At 36.1% G+C, this 20,086-nt stretch overlaps 1 protein-coding gene across 2 annotated transcripts in view; it reads right to left on the bottom strand.

Moving 5' to 3' along the window:
* Positions 1-20,086, bottom strand: part of TAFA5 (TAFA chemokine like family member 5) — a 313,335-nt gene that overhangs the window by 133,600 nt on the left and 159,649 nt on the right. Inside the window, exon 3 of one of the 2 annotated variants that reach the window (XM_075492420.1) lies at positions 14,372-14,474. The exons of the other annotated variant lie outside the window; for it this stretch is intronic. Within the exon in view, the coding sequence (XP_075348535.1) occupies positions 14,372-14,474 (103 nt within the window). The remainder of the gene's footprint in view (positions 1-14,371; positions 14,475-20,086) is intronic. 2 annotated transcript variants of the gene reach the window in all.

The raw sequence follows: 20,086 nt of genomic DNA, 5'->3' as shown, positions 1-20,086 counted from the left end.
TATCCTACTTACGAGTAAAAATAGCATTTTGTTGGAATGCAGTAATCACATCTTGTTGTGGGACAGCAGTCATGAATTTTATGGGTATACTCTTTTCTAGATCCTGCTAAGAATTTTGTATCTTGGCAAAATATTTTAAAATATTTAAACCTTAATAATGAAATAAAACCTGATTATTTAGATGCATGTAGTATTACCAATGTCACCAGTCACCAGTCTAGTTAAAAAAATCAAATACAGTAATTATTATAATATTGCTGGATGGGAAAAAAATAAATCTAAGGTCAAATGATACCTAGTTCAAAACAAATTCCGGTAGAATATGCCAACAAATGAAATAAACTGACATTGCCTATTCTGTGAGAAAACAGACATAAAAGCTTGGTTTCATATGAGTCAGTGAGAAATTTCCCATTGGCACAGGCTGAGCAACTATTTGATTTTAGGCTTTTATCTTTGTTTGTTAAAAAGGGTATTCACATTTCCAGTTCTGCTAATCTGACACTTTGATTGTATGTTACTGAATTTTCCCCCTCTCACACTCTTGGAGAAGAAAAGATCTGATAAACCAATTCTGAATTTGTTAGCAACAACAAAAAAGGCCCTCTTACTATTCATTTATCTTCAATACACAAGTGCATCTGGAGAATCATCCATGGGAAAGAATATAATACCTATTAAATTGTAATCCTTGGCTCACTACATATACAGACCTAATTCCCATACTCTCCAGAGAAGCTTCGGTTTTAGCCTTGAAATATAACCAACCAACTACAACGGAGTCAGTCAATCAATGTCATGAAGGCAGCTTCAGCAGCCTTACCTAAGAACTCCATTTATTTTTCGCTGGTAGAGAAAAAAGAAGAAAAAAAATAATTCTACCTTTCCATATTCTTTCCATTCTTCTCACTTTGTTAGGCCTTACTTGAGTGATGAAAAGTTTTGCTACCCTAATGTTTTACTATAGCAAAAGTTTTGTGGTTTGTTTTGTTTAAGTGTTGATAACAACAATAAGCCTGCACATATTGCATGGAGTATGTGCACACGAAAAAAACAAAACAAAGGAAAAAAACGAAAAAGCCAAAAAACCAAGCTACAAACAAAAAACCCCTGATAGTGACTGCTTGACCTTAAAAAGCAAAGGCTTATGAGGAGTTCAAAAACATTTTTTTTTCTCTTTAGACAGTAATAATAGGATCCCCTGACAGATTTCTGTATATTCCTTGAGGAGTGCAATTCACTAGGTGAGTGATCCTCTCTTAAAACTGGGTAACAAAGAGGGAAGAAGAAGAAGAGAGGAAATCAGCTATAAGCTTTAGGCTGTTAACTTCAGATTCTTCTACTGGGGGGCTAATCTCCCTTCCCACCCAAAGGAGAGAAGACCCCCTCCAGAGTACGAACTTGGTCTTCTGAACTATGCTCTGAAGAAGCCTGTCAGCTACACAGGAACTTTCCACGTGAACTCTCAGGAGGCCTCACACTTCTTGTAGCATAGGATAACATCCACTAGGGCTATGCATGAAAAGGAGAGTAATTTAGTAGTGGAGTTTCACACAAACATAGAAATATGAGAAAGATCTTGTTAATGTAGTTAATTAGTACAGATTGTAGCTTTACGTGCAAATGAAATGCCATGCAAGTAGTTTTCGTGCTATGTTCAAGGTTAACAATTTTATTATATTTCAATTTATATGTTGTACTTTTACATACAGGACAGCCGAGATAATTTGAGATTATATATATTGAAATGTAGATTCCAGGTTAGAGACCTTGAAGGCCTAGGTTTTCATTAGTTCCCCTCTTTTCTCATTTTGAGAAACTAATACAAAACAGCTGTCCATACGGTCAGAAGAACAGTGTCTTCTAACTTATTATATAATAATAATCTCCAGAAGCTAGTATTTTAAATGATAGATTTGAATGAGTGCTACACAGAGGATTTCTGTAATGAGAAGCAGTGTAGCCAGAAGAAATGTTTCGTAATAGAATGTCTTCAATTTCAGAGTGCAAGCTCTTCCAGAGAGTGAGGAACAGGCTTTACCATGTAACACAGGATTTTACATTGTCCTTCAACTGTTACCATCTGTATATGTGATCAGCATAATACATAGAACCTGTTTTTCTTAGCAGTACAAGTTTTAAAAAATAAGTATAAAATTATTTCTCACTAAATATATCAATAAACTGCAATAATTAAGAAAAATGTCATATCTGCATATGCTTATTTATGTCATCTCTGCATATGCTTATTTTATACCACCATCTTTTCTATTGTCATTTCAACTTCTTCTACCACTACTCTTAATCCAAAATAATCCTTATTTGGTGGGGTGATCCTGACATGTTTTAGTTTTCATCTGTCCCATCCTGCTATGCTTCATGGAGTGCATCAGCACTTTAGATCAATCTCCTAGTCCACAGTCATGTATTACTCATCCCATTTCTGTACCTTCCCTCTTGTTCGACTCATTGTCCATACCGCTGCATATTTATGGGGACAGATAAATCAGAATCTTTTGGGGTTGATGGACTATCAAGGTTCAGTCACCTCTCACTATTATTTATCCCTTCTTATACGTTGTTACGGCAGTTATGGAACAGCACCGTTTTCTTCATCTCCCAGAAGGGCAATGCAATGAAGGGGCTGGAATATATCCTGTGCAACTCCAGACATTCATCTCATCTAAAAGTGGCTGTCTAAAACAGTTCAGATGAACCAAGTCCAGTAATGCCCATTCCTCTCCAATGAATAGAGGGAGTTCAGGATGATTAGCTGAGGTGCAGTCATCTGAAGTTAAAGGAGATGAATCCAAGTCCACCTGTCCAAGGTCATCCAAGAAGTCTGAAAAGACATTTCAACTCAAATCTCAGGTTTATATTTTGTATGCTGGAACACCTGAGAAGTACAGTGATGAAATAAATTTGTCAGACTAAGGAGAAAGGGTTAATGGTGTAGTAGTGTTGTCATGAACTGAAAGAAAGCTTTTAGTTTATGGATGTCACAATTCAGGAGACAAAAACCCACTGTCTTCGGAATCCCATTTGATAGAAATTACTTTCACCCTCTTCAAAATTTTAGAAACTATAGTTATGGTTTATGTTATTAATTCAAATTCTTTAAAATAACCTGTTCCTTAAGAAGGAAGTGTATTTAAAAAATAAGTTTATAGTTTTTAAAATCAAATACACAGATTTGAGATCTCCTTGTATCTAGGCCCATTTATTATTTTAAACTTAAACAAAATGAGTCAAATGATGAATACGTGAATACTTGTATTGTGTTGTACAAGAAGAAGGGATCTAAATGCTATTGAAATAATTGAGCTATTGAAGGCTAAGATCGGACTTGTACAGCAATAAAGAATGTCTCTGTTGCACTGAACAACACATTCTGTTGACTCAGGTAATGATATTTTATGCAAAATGTGTATTAGTGGATCCATATTCAAATCTGATGTTGGTTTTACTGATATTTTCTATGTCTTTGTGACATTCCATGCTCTAGTCCTTTGAAAATGAGTTGAACAGTACATATGAAAGCACCAAACAACGGATGAAGAAAAGATATGCGTAGAAATGAATAAAAGAAGATCGTTTCTCCTTTCATTCACTTTGATGTCCTGCTCTCACACTATTTTTTATAGTACATACTGTCATTCTCAGTTGAAAATGTGACTCCCATTAGCATAAGGTTGAATTATTAGCCAACACAGAATGACTTTAAATTCCAGTTCTTACTAGGCAAAGACAATGACAACATCAAAAACTAATTGCTTTTTAAAGAAATTCTTTTTTTCAAATTAGCCACTTCCTTAGTCCATGCTGGTCAGGTTTTGGCCTAACAGGATATTGTAACAGAGTGACTGACTGAAAATGAAAATCTTGTATGTTGTACACATCCACTCTTAAGGACTGAAATTATTTACACATACTTTTGAATGGTGTATTGTTTGCTATGTTTCATCTCATGGATGGTTCTAATGTACTTTTACCTGTGTTTGCTATAGAAAACAAAGGGCTGCATTTTACTTGTAAATATTAGGACCATTTAGCCGCAAACAAATCCTAAGCACCTCTTTCCTGCACAGCAGCTTTCTGTGCAACTTTCATTGCAGGGGTGCAACTTTAACAGTTAAGATTGCTATATTTGGCAAATGAGAATTTACACATGTGCAGTGAAAGCTCAGCATAGACAATTGTGACAAACCCAATCTTGACTTGCACAAGGCATAAATTGGCCAGTAGCCCAACAAATATCAAGTGTCTTGTGTGAGTCATTTAGCTATTTAAACAGTGTTTTTCCTTTAACAATAAATAGCATGTTATGACAATCCTAATATGGGCTGACTGATATGGAATTACACTGGTAGAGCCCTTGCAGCTGTTCTAGCATCAGGTTCTCCAGAATTTAATGGCCATTGCATAACTAACTCTTCCCCTCAACTGAACTTGGTACATGCTGGGGAAGCAAAGATGTGACATTACTTTTTTCCTGTCACTTCTGAAATGGTTCTTACTTTAAATATTACCAAAAAGACCAGGAAGGCTGCAACTATGCCCTCTAATAGGGCTTAAAAGGATGAAAGCTTTTTTAAATCTTACATAGGAACAATTTAACTCATAGAAAAGCAACTTAAAGAGGTTGCTCCTACCATCTACCCTATCTTCTCATGAAGCCCACCTGTGCTAGAATCTGAGAACAGATTTCTGTACCAAATAAATACACGTCTTCTCTAAACTAAACTTATCAAAAGAATACTTGCCTACAAAAGGTAACAGAACTAAAAGCTGTAGGTATATTAACTCTCAGAAAATCTCCAATTTCCTCAAAAATAATAAAAAAATGCAGTATTTCTGTATAGTGAAACATTGGAACTTTTCTGGAATGAATAACATTTTCAGTCCTCATGATTACTTCTAGCAACTCAAAACAGCGTGTTCTGCTTGTATAATGAGTATTTAATTTAGACTCATATGCACACTCACTTCTATACAAGCTGAACTCCATCATAAGCATCCTCTTCATTTCACTTACCTTGATTTACCCTCAGAATCACTTTGAAGACTGCAATATACAGAAGTGATTAAAAGGGATTAAAAGCAAAAAGGGACTAGGTCAAGAAATACGTGTAGAAACAGTAAATAGTACCATCAGGAAGTTTTTTTAAAAAACACTTTTTTTCTAGAATGGACATATCACAATATGACATGCCATCTTACAAGATGTGATGGATGGTCTATAATTTGCTAGATGGTCTATAATTTCAGACTTTAATTTTCCTTGTTGTTTTGACAAAAAATACACTACCCCCACCCCCCCCAACTCCCCAAACCCTATGTCCTGGTTTCAGCTGAGATAAGAGTTCATTTTCTTTATAGTGGTTGGTATGGGGCTATGTTTGGATTTGTGCTGAAAACAGTGTTGATGATAATACAGAGATGTTTTAGTTGTTGCTGCACTAGTCAGGGACTTTTCAGCTTCCCGTGCTCTGCCAGGTGCAGAAGAAGCTGGGAGGGGGCACAGCCAGGATAGTTGATCCAAACTGACCAAAGGGCTATTCCATACCACATGACGTCATGCTCAGTATATAAAGCTGGGGAAGAAGAAGGAAGGGGGACATTTGGAGTGATGGTGTTTGTCTTCCCAAGTAACCGTTACGCGTGATGGAGCCCTGCTTTCCTGGAGATGGCTGAACACCTGCCTGCCCATGGGAAGGAGTGAATGAATTCCTTGCTTTGCTTTGCTTGTGTGCGCAGCTTTTGCTTTCCCTATTAAACTGTGTTTATCTCAACTCTCAAGTTTTCTTACTTTTGCTCTTCCGATTCTCTCCCCCATCCCACCAGGGGGGAGTGAACAAGTGGCTGTGTGGTGCTTAGTTGCTGGCTGGGGTTAAACCATGACACCCTAACACTTCAAAATATTAAAAATGTTCACAACTGTCACTTTTAGTATTACAGGATGATTGGTAATCAACAAGGTCCATGAATCTTGGGCTACAATTTCCTTTTTGTAAAATTGATTTTTTTTCTCTTTCCCTTTTAGGTTACGATTCCTAAGCCTTTTTTTCCCCAAAAAGAAAACGTAAAACAAGAGAGAAAGAGAGAGGAAAGAGAATAAGCATCATTCAACTCTTGTAATTCAGTTAGGAGCATACCAAATTCCCCAGTGTTTATCAGTTCCTATTGCAAGTGAAGTCATCCCTAGAATCGTAGCATATATGCTAACAAACACAAAGATTTTTCCTAAGTATGTCTTTGTCTGCATTGACTTCCTCGTTTCTAAGTACGGTTTTTCCCATGTATGTCACTGCAATGCAATAATCACTGTTTGTGAATGTACTACCAAACTGGAAAACATCTGAATTTGTACTATGATTAAATACATCCTCAAATGCAAATAGGATATTAGGCATTACGACTATTAATTCTTGACTTCATATAATGACTTACTGTGTTGAAGACAGGTAGTAGAAGAATTTGACCTCTGTGACCACAGCTGTGATTTGAAGCAGGTTTTTTCAGTGCTAAAGGAAGAATAAGCAGGTTGTTACCTCTGTCATTCTTCGAAGGTGTATTTGGAAGGACCCAAGGATGTGCTCAGTAGATCTAACTACTTTTACTCTGAATTTCTGACTTCCTAATAATGAAAATTTCAAAGGCAAAGAGAAAATAGGAGGGTTATGTTTTCAAACACACACAAAAAGGGTTTAATTTGTCCATGAACTATGTGCCATTGACTTCTATTTCAAACTTCTTCCCAGTGTAAAGTAAAATGCAATACATACTTACAACTATGTGAATGATTGGAGGGAGGGCTTGTTTTTTGCTGGTTTTGCCAATCACTACTAATACAATGGTGAGTAGATTAACAGATGCTGTCAATAGTCTCTAGGGACGTGCAAGTACATTAAGATGACTTTGCAATGCATCACTCCTGCTTACTATGTAATTAAGTTACAGTTTTCTGTATATAATTTCATTAATATGGATTAGTCAAAATATCAATGCACAAATAAATGCAGACTTGCAAAATGTGTATGTCGATAAAATAAACATAGCGTTCTAGTAACAAGGTAGGAGTCTAACTTCCATAAGATGCCTATTCAATACTGTTCCTCAGTTGTCATTCACATGGGTAACTGAGGTTATCTGAACTCTGCATTTACAGCCACCTCCTTTTCACAATTCCTCACTATTCTAATATGCTGTGAGAAACGCTTTTTTCAGTTCTCTGAAGGTGGACTCTTCTGTTTACGTGAGCCAAGTCTTTGGGATAACATTATATAAAAGCAAAGGTGAAAAGGAGCTCTATGCAGGATGAATTAACTGGGGTAAGGTAACTCATAAACGAGCAAGCAGCCCATCACAACAGACCACAGAGTCAGCAAAGAATCTGTCTCATTTATAGTCAAGAGGAAAACGAGATTTGAAGGAAACATAAAAGAAATCGTGAGTGTGCACCTGGTGAGAAACGATGTGTCCAAAATTAATATGGTTTTCATACAGTATTAGTATGATTTTCATACAGTACTTTGATGTGTACCTTTCTGATACACAAATATTGTGATCTTTAGAAACTGTTCTTCCTTAAATGAACATCTTACGAATGGGAACTAAGAATGAAACATCTAGCCACAGTCCTTTAAAGAGGGCAGGCACTGTCTTATGTTGAAAAAGAAATGAGGGACTTCAGGTTTATTTTCAGTCTTCCTCCTTTCCTCTCACCTTCTTTCTTTCGTCCTTCCATCCTACTTGTCTTTTCCTTTGAAAATTAATTACCCTTATAAGCATGTACAGTTCTATTTGTCACTTGTCCATAGTTAGCTTTATAGAATATTATTCAGAAAATAAAAATTGCATACAAATTGATGTTTCCATTCTCACCATATTGTCAAAGCCTTTGAGAGGGCAGAATTGTCATAAACTAATCAAGAAAAGGTAAGAGATTTTGATTTACTGACCTTTAGTTTATTATTACAGTGAATGTCATGGCAATAAATAAAAAAACAAAACCATAAAGACTGTATAATATAACATGCTTTTAGATCCCTTAGAGATTTAGAAGAAAAAAAGAAAAGATATGGGCTCCTAGTTAAGTATTTTTATCTTGAAATATTAATATCTATATCTTTTTCAGCCTGAGTTTATACAGAGGAATGACAAATAACATCTCCTGGCTCAGTTGTGTTTGCAGATTAGTACTGTTTGAGTCAGAGAGAATTAAGCTCTTTCACCTCCCACAGCAAAGGTAAAGGTGAAGAGTTTCTATTAATAAAGCAAATAAAATCCTACACTGCAGTAGACTATCACAAATAAATCATGCATTTCCAGCACCTCGCATTAAGATGTTGTACATTAAAAATAAGACTGATGCAAGGAAAAATGACTCAAACCTAAGTACAAAGACAGAGATTTACAGTGTTGTTCTACAGAGAACAAAATGGCTTACAATCCTGTACAGCTCTTTAAGAAAAGCAAACAGACAAAACGAAAACAAGCCGACTGCTGTTTTCTGAAAAGACAGGAGGGTAACACAGTCTTCAAGCATAAAATAAATTAATAATTATGATAATTCATTCATCTGAGCTTATTTTCCAGCAAGTTCCCTGTTGGTTTCTTAATGAGGCTAATAATGTATAATCTTTACAACTGAAAGTCTCAGAGGAAAGTTTACACTTCAGGAAAAAAAAAAAAAGAAAAAGAACTAGACAAAGTGCCTTACGAGTAACCTAAAGTCTCATTGGGCTAGATCCAAACAAGTGATATTGTAAGCCTTAGGAGAAACTTCTATCCAAGTTGTGCAGCCCTGTGCAGTTGTGGCATAACTGCATCAACACACTAGAGCTCCTGATGCCCAGAAGCATCTATTTTTAGATACCTAAACCAGATCAGGATCAAAGACTAGGCAGTACTCCTCAGTACTCTGCCTCACATGATACAGCAGATACAGCAGATTTCCAAAGCACATCTAAGTATTACAAACATACACACATGCAAAAAATGAATACATATATATAATCTTACGATATCAGGTAAAATGCAATGTTGATAGCTCTTTTCCTTTAAAAGGTGGATAGTGGGAGACAGCACTTTTCACATGGTCTTGCAACCAGCCAGGTATAGATGCAACACTCGTCTTGCCTGCGATGCTTCACACACACCTCACTTGCTCTTCGGGAGCACCTTATAAAACAGCCTCGGCATGTTCTCCATTCCTGTTGTTGATTAACTGTCATCATGTTGAAAATGTAATGTTGTAACCTACATCAAACACCAGAAAAAGTGACCCTATATCCTAAACTTTCCAGTGCTACTGCTGTTCTAAAATATACTGGATTATTGGAAGTGGGAAAATGGAAACTAGAACCCTATTGAGAGACCAGGTAAATCAACAAAATGATTTTATTTAAAATATCCTGACTATTCCTGGCCTGGTTCTGACATCTGTGATAATGACTCTGACCATGTCTGTGATTCTGACACTGCCGAGTATCTCGTCCTGAAATGACAATTTGTGACACGGAGAGACAATAGGGAGGCAGGGAGAGGGAAAAATGTATCTTTAAATGCATAATTAATAAACATAATCATGCAAGATACTGCATCATAAACATGAAAGCTACTAAGTAGATATTGTTTCCACTAGTATTACTGCAATATATAGTGTACAGACCCAACCGATGAATTAAATATGCTCCAATGGAAGCTGTTTTTTCCACTTCTATACAAAAACTACTCTCATACAGTTCAGGTGGTATTACTAGGACTGTGAGAGACTATACAGTAACACAGAACCACCACTCCACATCTAAATGAGGTAGCAAAATTGTGGAGCTGCAAAACATAAGATTAGAAAGTTTTCTTGCTGTTGCAAAAGAGCTACAACCTGACACCTAACTCTCTTTCTTCCTTCTGTTAACAATAAAAGAAGCTCTGGCTGTTCCGGAAACTCAAATACTTGATTTGATCATTCCTCAATTCTTAGGTTTTTCAGCTTATCTTTTAGTTCTCTCAACACTGCTAACAAACAATAGTTTGTAGGAAAGCAAAAGACTTTTCTTTGAACCATCAAATGCTGTGTGGATCAGGACTCAGTGTTCTGACTCATGGCTGTTGAAAATGTAATAACAATATAAAAAAAACCCTCTTAAACAGAGACAGAACAGGACTAAATCTGGAAAAAGGATGCAACGGTAATATACCAACAGTGTTCTTTTCCAAGAGCACCAGCGTGTTGCCAATAATTTATTAACATTTTAATGATATACTTAAATGTCATATTTGTCCCTCTTGTTAAAGAGTTTGGCACTTCACCTTCTTATAAAATCAATTCTTACAAATGTAAAAGACTAGTACTCACAGAAAGCTATCTGTCTAGCCTACAAAAAAAGTGAAAGACTTATAATCTATATGTTTCCCGAAGGAAAGCTGGTGATCTAAAGATGCAGCAACCACAAAGCTATTTCTGCCCATGCCTCATTCCAAAAGCTATGAAAGAAAGGGTCTCTTCTCCTTCCGCCAGTCCTATCCCTTGGACAACTACGCAAGACTTTATCACAAAAAATGTATCTTCCTAATACTGGCTGATGGTCAGCGTGTGTTTGAAGAAAGGGACTGACAGGCAGTGAAAGGTAGCCACCTGCCTGTAGAAAAGCGAAACTGGACATTCAAAAGTAAGTGAAATGACAGATAATAGCATTTTGGATTAGAGACAAGATATATAAAACAAAGACAAGAACATTGATGTTAAAATTAAAATAAAAATACAACCTAACAAGCCCAGAGCACTTTCTCTTCTTTACGTCTGGAATTTTAATTAAAATTTTTAACAAAAATAAGCATGACATCAGACTTGTAGCTATTACAGTAGGGCAAAGGAGAGCGATGCTTGTTTGATATGGTATTAGTAAGTTAATAATGTGATAAATCTACTTATTACTTAGCATTAATCCCAGAAAATATTGAGAAGCACTTGATAAAATCTGCCCTTAGAGAAATGACTTTCTCCTTGTTTGAGGAACACATCTAATTGGGTTTGAAAATGGTGCCTGATCCGCTAATCTGACAATTGAGAATGAATTGGTCTCTCAGGTTTTATATACTGATAAATCTACAACTGCTGGGCTTTCGGTAGCATTCTAATTTTTAAGTGTTTTTGAGATGAATCAATGCACATTTGGACAGATCACTCTCTCTCTTTCATCTTGATTAATCCATTAAAGTTAATGCCTTAGACCTCGTCTGCAGCAGAATCTCCTTGAAAACCTGGGAAGGTAAGTTAATCATGGAAACAAGGTGATGCCACATCACAGTCCTTAATATCCCCATTCTGATAACCTGATTAGTAGATTTAAAGTGTTAGGGAATTATTTTTAAGACCTGAGGATCTGAGTTTCCAATTTAAACTTTGCATTACTGACTGCAAGAAGTAGAATACTTTTGTCAGCTGTGTGAGAATATAAAAGGAATTCAACTAAATGAGTAGTAGACGTCAGTGCAGTGTACAAGCAGTGAAGAGCATTTTTATTCAAGTAACATTTGTAATATACGTCAGTGACATACAAGTATAAAAATTGAGAGTAGTATCAATGTTGAAGACATTTACTGACACACAATAAAAATATCAAAATAAAGAGCACAAGTACAGGACTATCCCAGTTTTAATCTCTGCCTTGCCACATAAGAACCCAATTTTTCTTCTCCTTCTGAACATGCTCAACTAAAAAGTTTTCAGTACTGCACAGTAGTAGCACTTATTGAATATATGACAAAATGACTGACAAAGCAATAATAAAATGTGATTAATAATTAAAATAATGTATTTATAACACAGGACCCTCTTCCAAAATATAAACCACAGATATCAAAGAAGCCCAGAGCAGCCAGTTTCTGCATCAGGTAGCGTTTTAAAATTTAGGACACTTCAAAATACCTTTTTAGTCTCAAAAAAATACTCTGTTAAAAAAGACACTACATTTTTATAAGGAGCTATTCAGGCTTAGGGAAGGTGCTGCCCATTATTATGAAACCAGTGATGCACTGAAGTGGGTATTGCCTCATGTGAAATTTTTATTTCTTCAGATACTCTCTTTAGGTGAAATCAGTGTTTTGGATAAAGCCTAAGCATATATAAACTCATGTAACTGGCTAACAAGTCATAATTAGAACAAGAAAGAATACAGGAAAGATCTTTCGAATTCTAACTCAGCAGTTGTTTTAAGAAACTTTATTCCTTACCAGTAGCTGCAACAGATGAAAGACATATCACACTCAAAGGAATTTCAGAAGTCTCAATTATAAATATACCCAGTATTCTTAACATTCTTAACAGCTTTGGTTTTCTATTTATAATAGAATTCTCTCCATAAGCACACAGGAACAGTGGACTGCCACATCAGTAATAGATGAATGGATGAATTCCACTATTTTGAAAAGTTTTGATAGACGAAGGAATGAAAACCATCATATGCCACAAAATTTTGAGGGTTAAATTCTAGTCATTAAAAAATCCAAAATGTTAAGTCATTTCAGTCGGACCAGGATTTCATCCCTAAATTTAGAAAAGTTCAGAGCCATTCTTGTTCCTTTAAAAAAAAAAACAAACCAACCCTATAGAAATTCTCAGTTACTTCACTAGAACCAGACTGGTTTTTTTAGTCATCTGAATAGTGGCTGGCCTCTCAGGCATTTTGTTTACAGCATTTTAAAGCACAATGGCACAGAGGTTGCTGAGGTGTTTCAGTGGAAAGAGGCACACTGTGATCAGCACCTGAGTCACAACTGTAATAAACAATTATGAGAAGCACTGAGAGGCCTGGTAAAGAGAAAAGACAACCTGTTAAGAAAACCCTTCCTCTGAACAGAAATCAGCAGGAGGGAGGAACCCTCAGATACCTGCAGTAACTTCTCAGTGCAAATTGTTGGGATTTACCATTTTGTAATGCTTCTTTTGGAGTTCACCACCTTTTCCATTGATTAAGGAAATTCACGTCAGACAATCCCTGACACGGTATAACCCCCAGTGAAGTTAGGCTGACATACCGAGAAGTAGCACAACCTCAGATCTCAGGTTCCTCCAGAAAATGAGGAATACCTAAATGAATGATTTGTGAAAAGTTTAGTGTGACTTGTCTAGAATGACTTGGAAATTTGTGGCACTGGTAGGAATAAAATTCAATTTTCTAGGATATCATTCAAGAAACAAACCTTTCTGCAGATCTTCTGCTTCTTTAATTCACCATTGAAGGTTTAACATCACAGCTCTGACAACACTGCCTGCTCTGACCACATGATAGTGTCTGCTCATATAAGTATAGCCTTGCCCAGCTAAATGTACAGACAGCCCTGTCTCAATTTTCCAGCTCAACTTTGCCACCTTGATAATATTCTTCTAACACCTTTTTTTCAATCTGACTTCCTAAAGACACGGTACTGTAAAATAACGCCAACTGAGCATCCCTGCTGTTAACATTTGAACCCAAAAGTTATTTGTCTGATTTTGGCTGATAAGGTTGGCCAAGACCAACAAATATTTCTATAAATGCTGGGAAAACAGATATGTGGGTGGTTGAAAGAAATGCTGTGTGCCCTTACAGAAGGAAAGGTGGCAGCCTGAGCCCATCATGAAACATGACTTGATTGGAAACCATGCTCCACAGGTCCATGGCCTGCTTAGTAATTTTTTTTTTTTGGGGGGGGGGGAGGGAAAAGGAAAGCTAGCAACCAGAAAAATGAGAAATCCCACTATATGACATCAAACCAACATGAACACAGAAGAATGATAAGCAGATTTTGCATCTTTATCACAAAGATCTATGCCTTTTGAATTAACCGAACCAGTAATGTGCATTGTCTACATCAACATTGAAATAAAGTAGGCCCAGGGAACATTTCTTAGTCCTGAAGTCAAATGGCACCAACTTAGATCTTCTCTGAGCCTCATGTAGTAAACAGGGGGCTCTAAGGCAATGTTATTTATTTGGTTCTGTTCTTTTTTTGTTTGTTTGTTTCATTTTCTGGTTTGAAGTGTCTGAAATAAAAGGAGGGTGGACTGCAGCCGCTCATAGTGGTATTTTTTTTTAGCATGCAACTGCTTGTGTGCCATGCCCTGGGATAAGACATGACAGCACATGGGAGTATTTGATGGTGAAAAGCGTGCTGAGATAGTGATGGAAGACCGTGGAGGGAATCAAACTTGGTATTATCTTGTTCACACTGCTCCTTTGGGAATGGCCCCTGGCATTTACTCCCTCAGGTAACTGCCTTGAAGAGCACTAGCTGGCCCAGACCACTGATGTGTCAGGGACCATGCTAATAAGCGGGACGGATGAGTGCAGGGCTCAAGCTGGTGCTCTAGCCCTGTTTTACTTACTATAAAGATCCCTGCCGTAGAGCCAGCAGGACGCAGAGCTGGGAGATGGACAGAGGAGCTGGATGTAGATGAGAAATTGTCCAATGGGTTTCACTGATGTCGACTAACAGAGAAAGAACAGTAAAGTTTGGAAATCATAAATATATTTATATGGGAATAGCCTTCTACCCATTTTCTCCAAATTATGCCCATATGACTAATTCTCTTCAATTTGACATCATACCAAACTGTTTTATCAGTTTCTAGCTCTTCACTGTTGCCCCTTTCTGCTCACTTAGTTCCCATCTTCTCTCCACTGGCTTCTCCCTGTTTCCTCCCTTTCCTACCCATTCCTAGTATCATGCTTAACAAAGCAGAACATATTATTTCCCTAGTCTCTTTCTTGGAAACAGATGAACCATATTTAGCCTCAGGCAAGCAGCTGGAATGAAAAATTTCAGTCCAAAAGGATAAAGTTTAGTAAAGTTATAAACAATCAAAACCAAAGACCCACCTTTGTGTTAGACAACTTAAATAATATGCTAAAAGATGTACGTATAATACACATAGCCTAATGTATACTCAAAATAAATAAATAAAAATTCCAAACCCAACTATGCCTGAGATCCTTTTGGCAGTATAGTCTGGATGGAAAGATTTACACTTCTGAGACTAAAATTAGCTCAGAAAAACAGTCACAAACATAGCAATGGGGAGTATATTCTGATCACTTACAAAAAAAAAAAAAAAAAAAAAAAAGGCAGGATGAGATAACCTAATCAAAAGGAAAAAAACATTTCCTCCTTCACAGGTCACCTAACACTCTGAACCCTGCCCTGCAATTCTTCTGATGCCAAGGGACCTTTGGACACTGGAGAATAAATAACACTCATTTCCTCTCCAGCATGTTTCTGGATGTACCACTAAATAGGAGAGAGATGTGGCAGCATTGACACAAAAATTAAGATAACGTACTTAAAAAAAAAAAGAAGGGGGGAAAAAAAAGAAAAAAAAAGGAAAAAAAGAAAAAAGAAAAGGATCTTGTCAGAAGCAAAAATCAATGATTCTTTCCTTTTTGGCACACTCAAGTTATACAAACCAGGGAAAATGGTAGTATATTTTTGCCAAACACATAAGACCACTCTTCCTAAAATAGTGTGAAATCGGCTGGTACAATCACATGCTAAATTCAGTCTTAAATGACAGCAAAACAAAGATCTGGGGGAAGATTTTTTTTAAGGACTGGAAAATTTTAGAAAAAATTATGACTTTTTATATCTATGCAATGTGAGACAACAATTTAAGCTCACATTAAAGAATGCAAGAAGATTATTACAGAAGGAATTTACAGTCATCACTGACTTGCACAAAGTAATGATCTGAGTTTTAATGCACTGACTTTTGGTTTTAATCGTCTAAACTACCAGCTTTGTGTCACTAGCTAAGGTAAAAACTAAAGTGGTGAGCAGCAGCCTGATTACATATGATAAATACTAAGTTGCCACACATGAAAAAATTAAAAAAAGAACAAATGTGTCAAAATTAAATAGTTCATATATAAAGTTATCAAATTAATGGAGCATCTGAAAGCTAAAGCCCTCCAGTGAATGTGATAAATCTGTGTAAGTTAATGTGAATGCTAAATTTGGTATCTAAGATTCAACCAAAAGAACTTCACAGCTGCATCAGTGCGCACAAATGGGTAACAGAAGTGAGAAGAATTAAGGGATGCGTTATTCATTATGAGACAGTGGTTATACTTATATTGCTAAAACAATTCTTTAACTCTGCTATATCTTAAAAATGTATCTCTTACTTTTCACAGCATGCCAATGAGACGTAGGATGGAAATGGTCTACATGCTCCGTTTTCATTGCCTCTTTGGCAATCTGCATTTTCATGAATGCACCAAGACTACCTCATAAACCAGATGGAATTACATGACATTACAATGAAATTGTTTTAAGTTGACTAAAAGATAGGAAAGACTATCTGTTATATTAGAGAAATTCTGTAATAGTGCATAAATGGTAATAGCTGGGCAATTGCAAACATTTTGTCTCGAAATACTGCCAAGTCTGTAATTGTGGCAGGATATGAAAGTACATCTAAGAAGCTCAAAGATTAGTACAGGCGTTTATGCAGAGAAAAAAATACTACCATTTCTAGTTGTATTCTTATACTTCTGAGTATCAGAATTAATTTAAAAACTAAAATCAACACCAACAAAATCCCCTTTAAAAACTATAATGCAATAAAACCTTTCAAAATATAAACCAAATATGTTTCCTGCAACCTAAGTTTGAAAATAAAGTGATGCCATTTGTTATGAGAGGTACGAGCTACACCATTCACCTTCCTACAGCATTATTTCCAATAAACCATTATTATATTTTAATGGCTTGATTCTGAAAATTTTTCCTGCTTGTCAAAGCATGAGAAAAAAGCAAACATAGACTATAAGCATCCATTAGTTAGTGCAAATAAAAACTGTAATGCTATATGAGTAATTCTTGGAACTACACAGAAACCATTAACAGACAGAAAAGCAAAAAAAAAAGGTCAAGGGGAAAAAACGTCCCCTCCATAAAGGAGGAGGATCTGAGAAACTAATTGTCTTTCCTCTGTACATTGCTTCAGGTGAGCATTATATATGTAATTATTATAAGTGGAGCTGCTAATAATTAATTCTTGTGTACCGTGTTCAAAATAGTTGAATGTCAAATAATGTTTAGACAATTTATTGTTTTAAATACATTCCTATAATGCCTAGTCCTGATCCACAATTGCTTCACAGATGCTGACTACCCTATTATGTGTGTGAAGACAAAGGCACACAGCAAGTGCCATTTCACGCAGTATACTGTTGTGAATTTTGCTTTATTTATTCCTTACTATTACATTGATTATTGCTATTTATTAATTATTGCTATGATATGTTTTGAGTAAGCTCAAGACTAGCACTAGAAAGGTCAAATAAGGAACCTGAAAAATATTGAATGGAGCTCTAGAAAAATCTCAGAAATATACTTGAGATTTCAAAAAGATGAGTTCATGTCTTCCTGCTTTTTTGAAAACATGGAGAAACAAGCTATTATATTAAAGAAATTAAATGTTGAGAGAAACTGTTTTATTAAAAGACAACTTAATTGGAAAATGTTCTATTTGGTCTGTTGCAGAACAGGGGTTTTCAATCACAAAAATTCCACATGTTCTTAAAGAGCATTTCTAAGAATCTGTGTATTTTTTTCCCATCATAACCTTAAGGCAATTTTAAAAAGCCAGTGCTATATATACTGACTGACTGAAAATAATAGCTACAACCTTCATACACGTTTGCTCACATGGCAGAGATGGTTGGACATGAAACAGTATTTGTGAACTCACATCTGCCTTCTCTGTATATAGACCTTTATCTTTCACACTTCCACTTTATAAATTAAAGGGGTGAGGGAGTTAGTAGTTTTGAAAGATAAATTCTAAAAGGGCAGAATACTTTGAATTACTTTGAATATATTTTCTATACAGGCAATATACTCTTGATAAACTCAAATCAAAACAATACCCCCAAAAAGGCTCTGAGACTGTTTCTTACCAAATCCCTCATAAAATATATAAACATTTGTTACAGTCACGTTTTTTGCAGCACTAGACAATTTTCCTTTGTCTACAACAAACTTTTGATATAAAAATGCAGTAGAAATAAAGAGAACTGAGTAAAACAGGTCAAGCTTGTTGCATCTCAATATCTTTTAAACAGTACTCTCACATTTAACACAAGTTTGTTCTCTCTCTGTTTTGAAAGCTTATTTGTTGCAAAGATTGGGAAGAAAAAAAAAGATTTAAACAGGAAAACTAACTGGCAAAGACTTACTATCAGTAATCATGTTTTGTTAGTAAATATTCAATTTGTGCCCCAGACTCTCAAGCCATTTTACAAACATTTCCTGTTAAAACATTTTTATCTGCTGTACAGATTTACATGCCAACATGTGCCAACACATATAGCTATTATCAGCCAATGGTACATATTTGTTTAGTGGTCCCAACATCAGCTTTTGTAGACCTATATAATGATAACTGTCAACTCTCCCCCTCACTGGCATTTTTGGATTATCTTTTCTTGCTGTTCACAGCTCAGGACCCAATCTTGTTAACATGAGTAGTTTAATATATTTAAAGATTTTTAAAATTAGAAAGAAAGACCACTCTCTGTTAGCAGAACTATGAAAATGACTCTTTGCTCATGTGAAATTGTTTCATTTCTGAGAACAGACCATGATCAGACCTGGTAAATCACCTGAGAACTAAGAAAGACTATTGTTTCTGATCCTCCTAATTAATGAAGACCCCCCCCAAAAAAAGAACCGAATGAAAGCTGAGGTGTGCACCAGATCTGCCAAGGGCAAGACAGTCATGCGTGTGACACAGATCCAAAATAAGGCTTAAAAATATTAAGCATGGATGATCCCAAAACTGCTTAGGGGATCACCTCCTCGTTGCATGCAGTATTTGTCGGTTTCATAGCACTTTTGGTCAAAACAATTTTGAATAGTAAAAAGGAAAACGCAGCAAATTTGCACAGATCTAAATCAGCTGAGCTTCCTTAGTGGGGAGGACACTTCAGAGTACCGGGCTCTGGTTAACTGAAAATGTGCCCTTTGCTATTACCTGGTGTAGAACTTGCTGTGTCCTCTAATGCACTACACAAACAGTTAACTACTAACTTGGTATTTCCTTAAAACTAAGGAAAGAGAGTATAACGTCTTTTGAAACTAAGATGCCCTAAAAGTGAAGTCCTAGACTCCAAGAAGTATGTTTACGCTTCATACTAATCCCAGGTTACAACAGCATAGCTGGACATTAGTGCACTTTAACAGAAAGACGTACATACTGCGATTCATCTAAGGACTTCTGCCAGGTATATTCCTCATCATTTAGGGGAAAAAGGTTAAAATGAAATAAATTTCTTGGTTTAGAACTCATTGTGCTTTTAGCTAATGAATTTTTAAAGATACATACTTATAATATAATTCTTGTGCACTTTGCAGTGCCTGCATCAGTGTTACCCGGGTAGTGCAAGACATTATTATCATGTAGATACAAATATAAAATCACATTATTTCAGAATGCGAATCTCGTTCTAGTCAACAGTCAGATCCTTAATTCTGGTACTGGTCATACAGTTCAGACAGTAATATTCAAGATATTTTGGAAGTTAAGCTTCCTTCAGAGTTCCTCAAATTGGACATACAAAATCACAAACAACTAATAAACTAGGAGTATTATTTCAAGGGCCGTACTGTGGGATATGGTATTCCACCCCGGCTGTGCAGGGTGGTCATACTCAGGTCATACTCATTTCCACAAAACCCTAAGAACAAAGATCCTCCAGATGATAACTTAGATGAATTAGACCCACCCTGACATGGCTATATGGTTTCCAGTACCTGAACTCAATGCTGAGAGCTACTGTGGGTGTAAAGTTGAAGCCAGCGCAAAACTTTGTGAAGAAACATAAAGAGTGGGGGAAACCATGAAATTCTTCTCCCACTACTCTGCACTTGATTGGACACAATCTGCCATGTGCCTTGCTTTAGGATACTCTAAACTCTGAGATTATACACTGTATGTATCTACAGTTCAAGATGTTATTAATAACTGCTTTTCACAAAACATCCTCTCTCTGGGCACATAGTATGTTGTACCTATCTGATAGGTCTAAAGTTGGCGGGC

The sequence above is a fragment of the Mycteria americana genome, chromosome 1, assembly GCF_035582795.1.
Source record: "Mycteria americana isolate JAX WOST 10 ecotype Jacksonville Zoo and Gardens chromosome 1, USCA_MyAme_1.0, whole genome shotgun sequence".
Classification (NCBI taxonomy): Eukaryota; Metazoa; Chordata; class Aves; order Ciconiiformes; family Ciconiidae; genus Mycteria; species Mycteria americana.
Note: the sequence above shows the minus strand (reverse complement) of the source record. Positions and strands in the feature narration are given on the sequence as shown.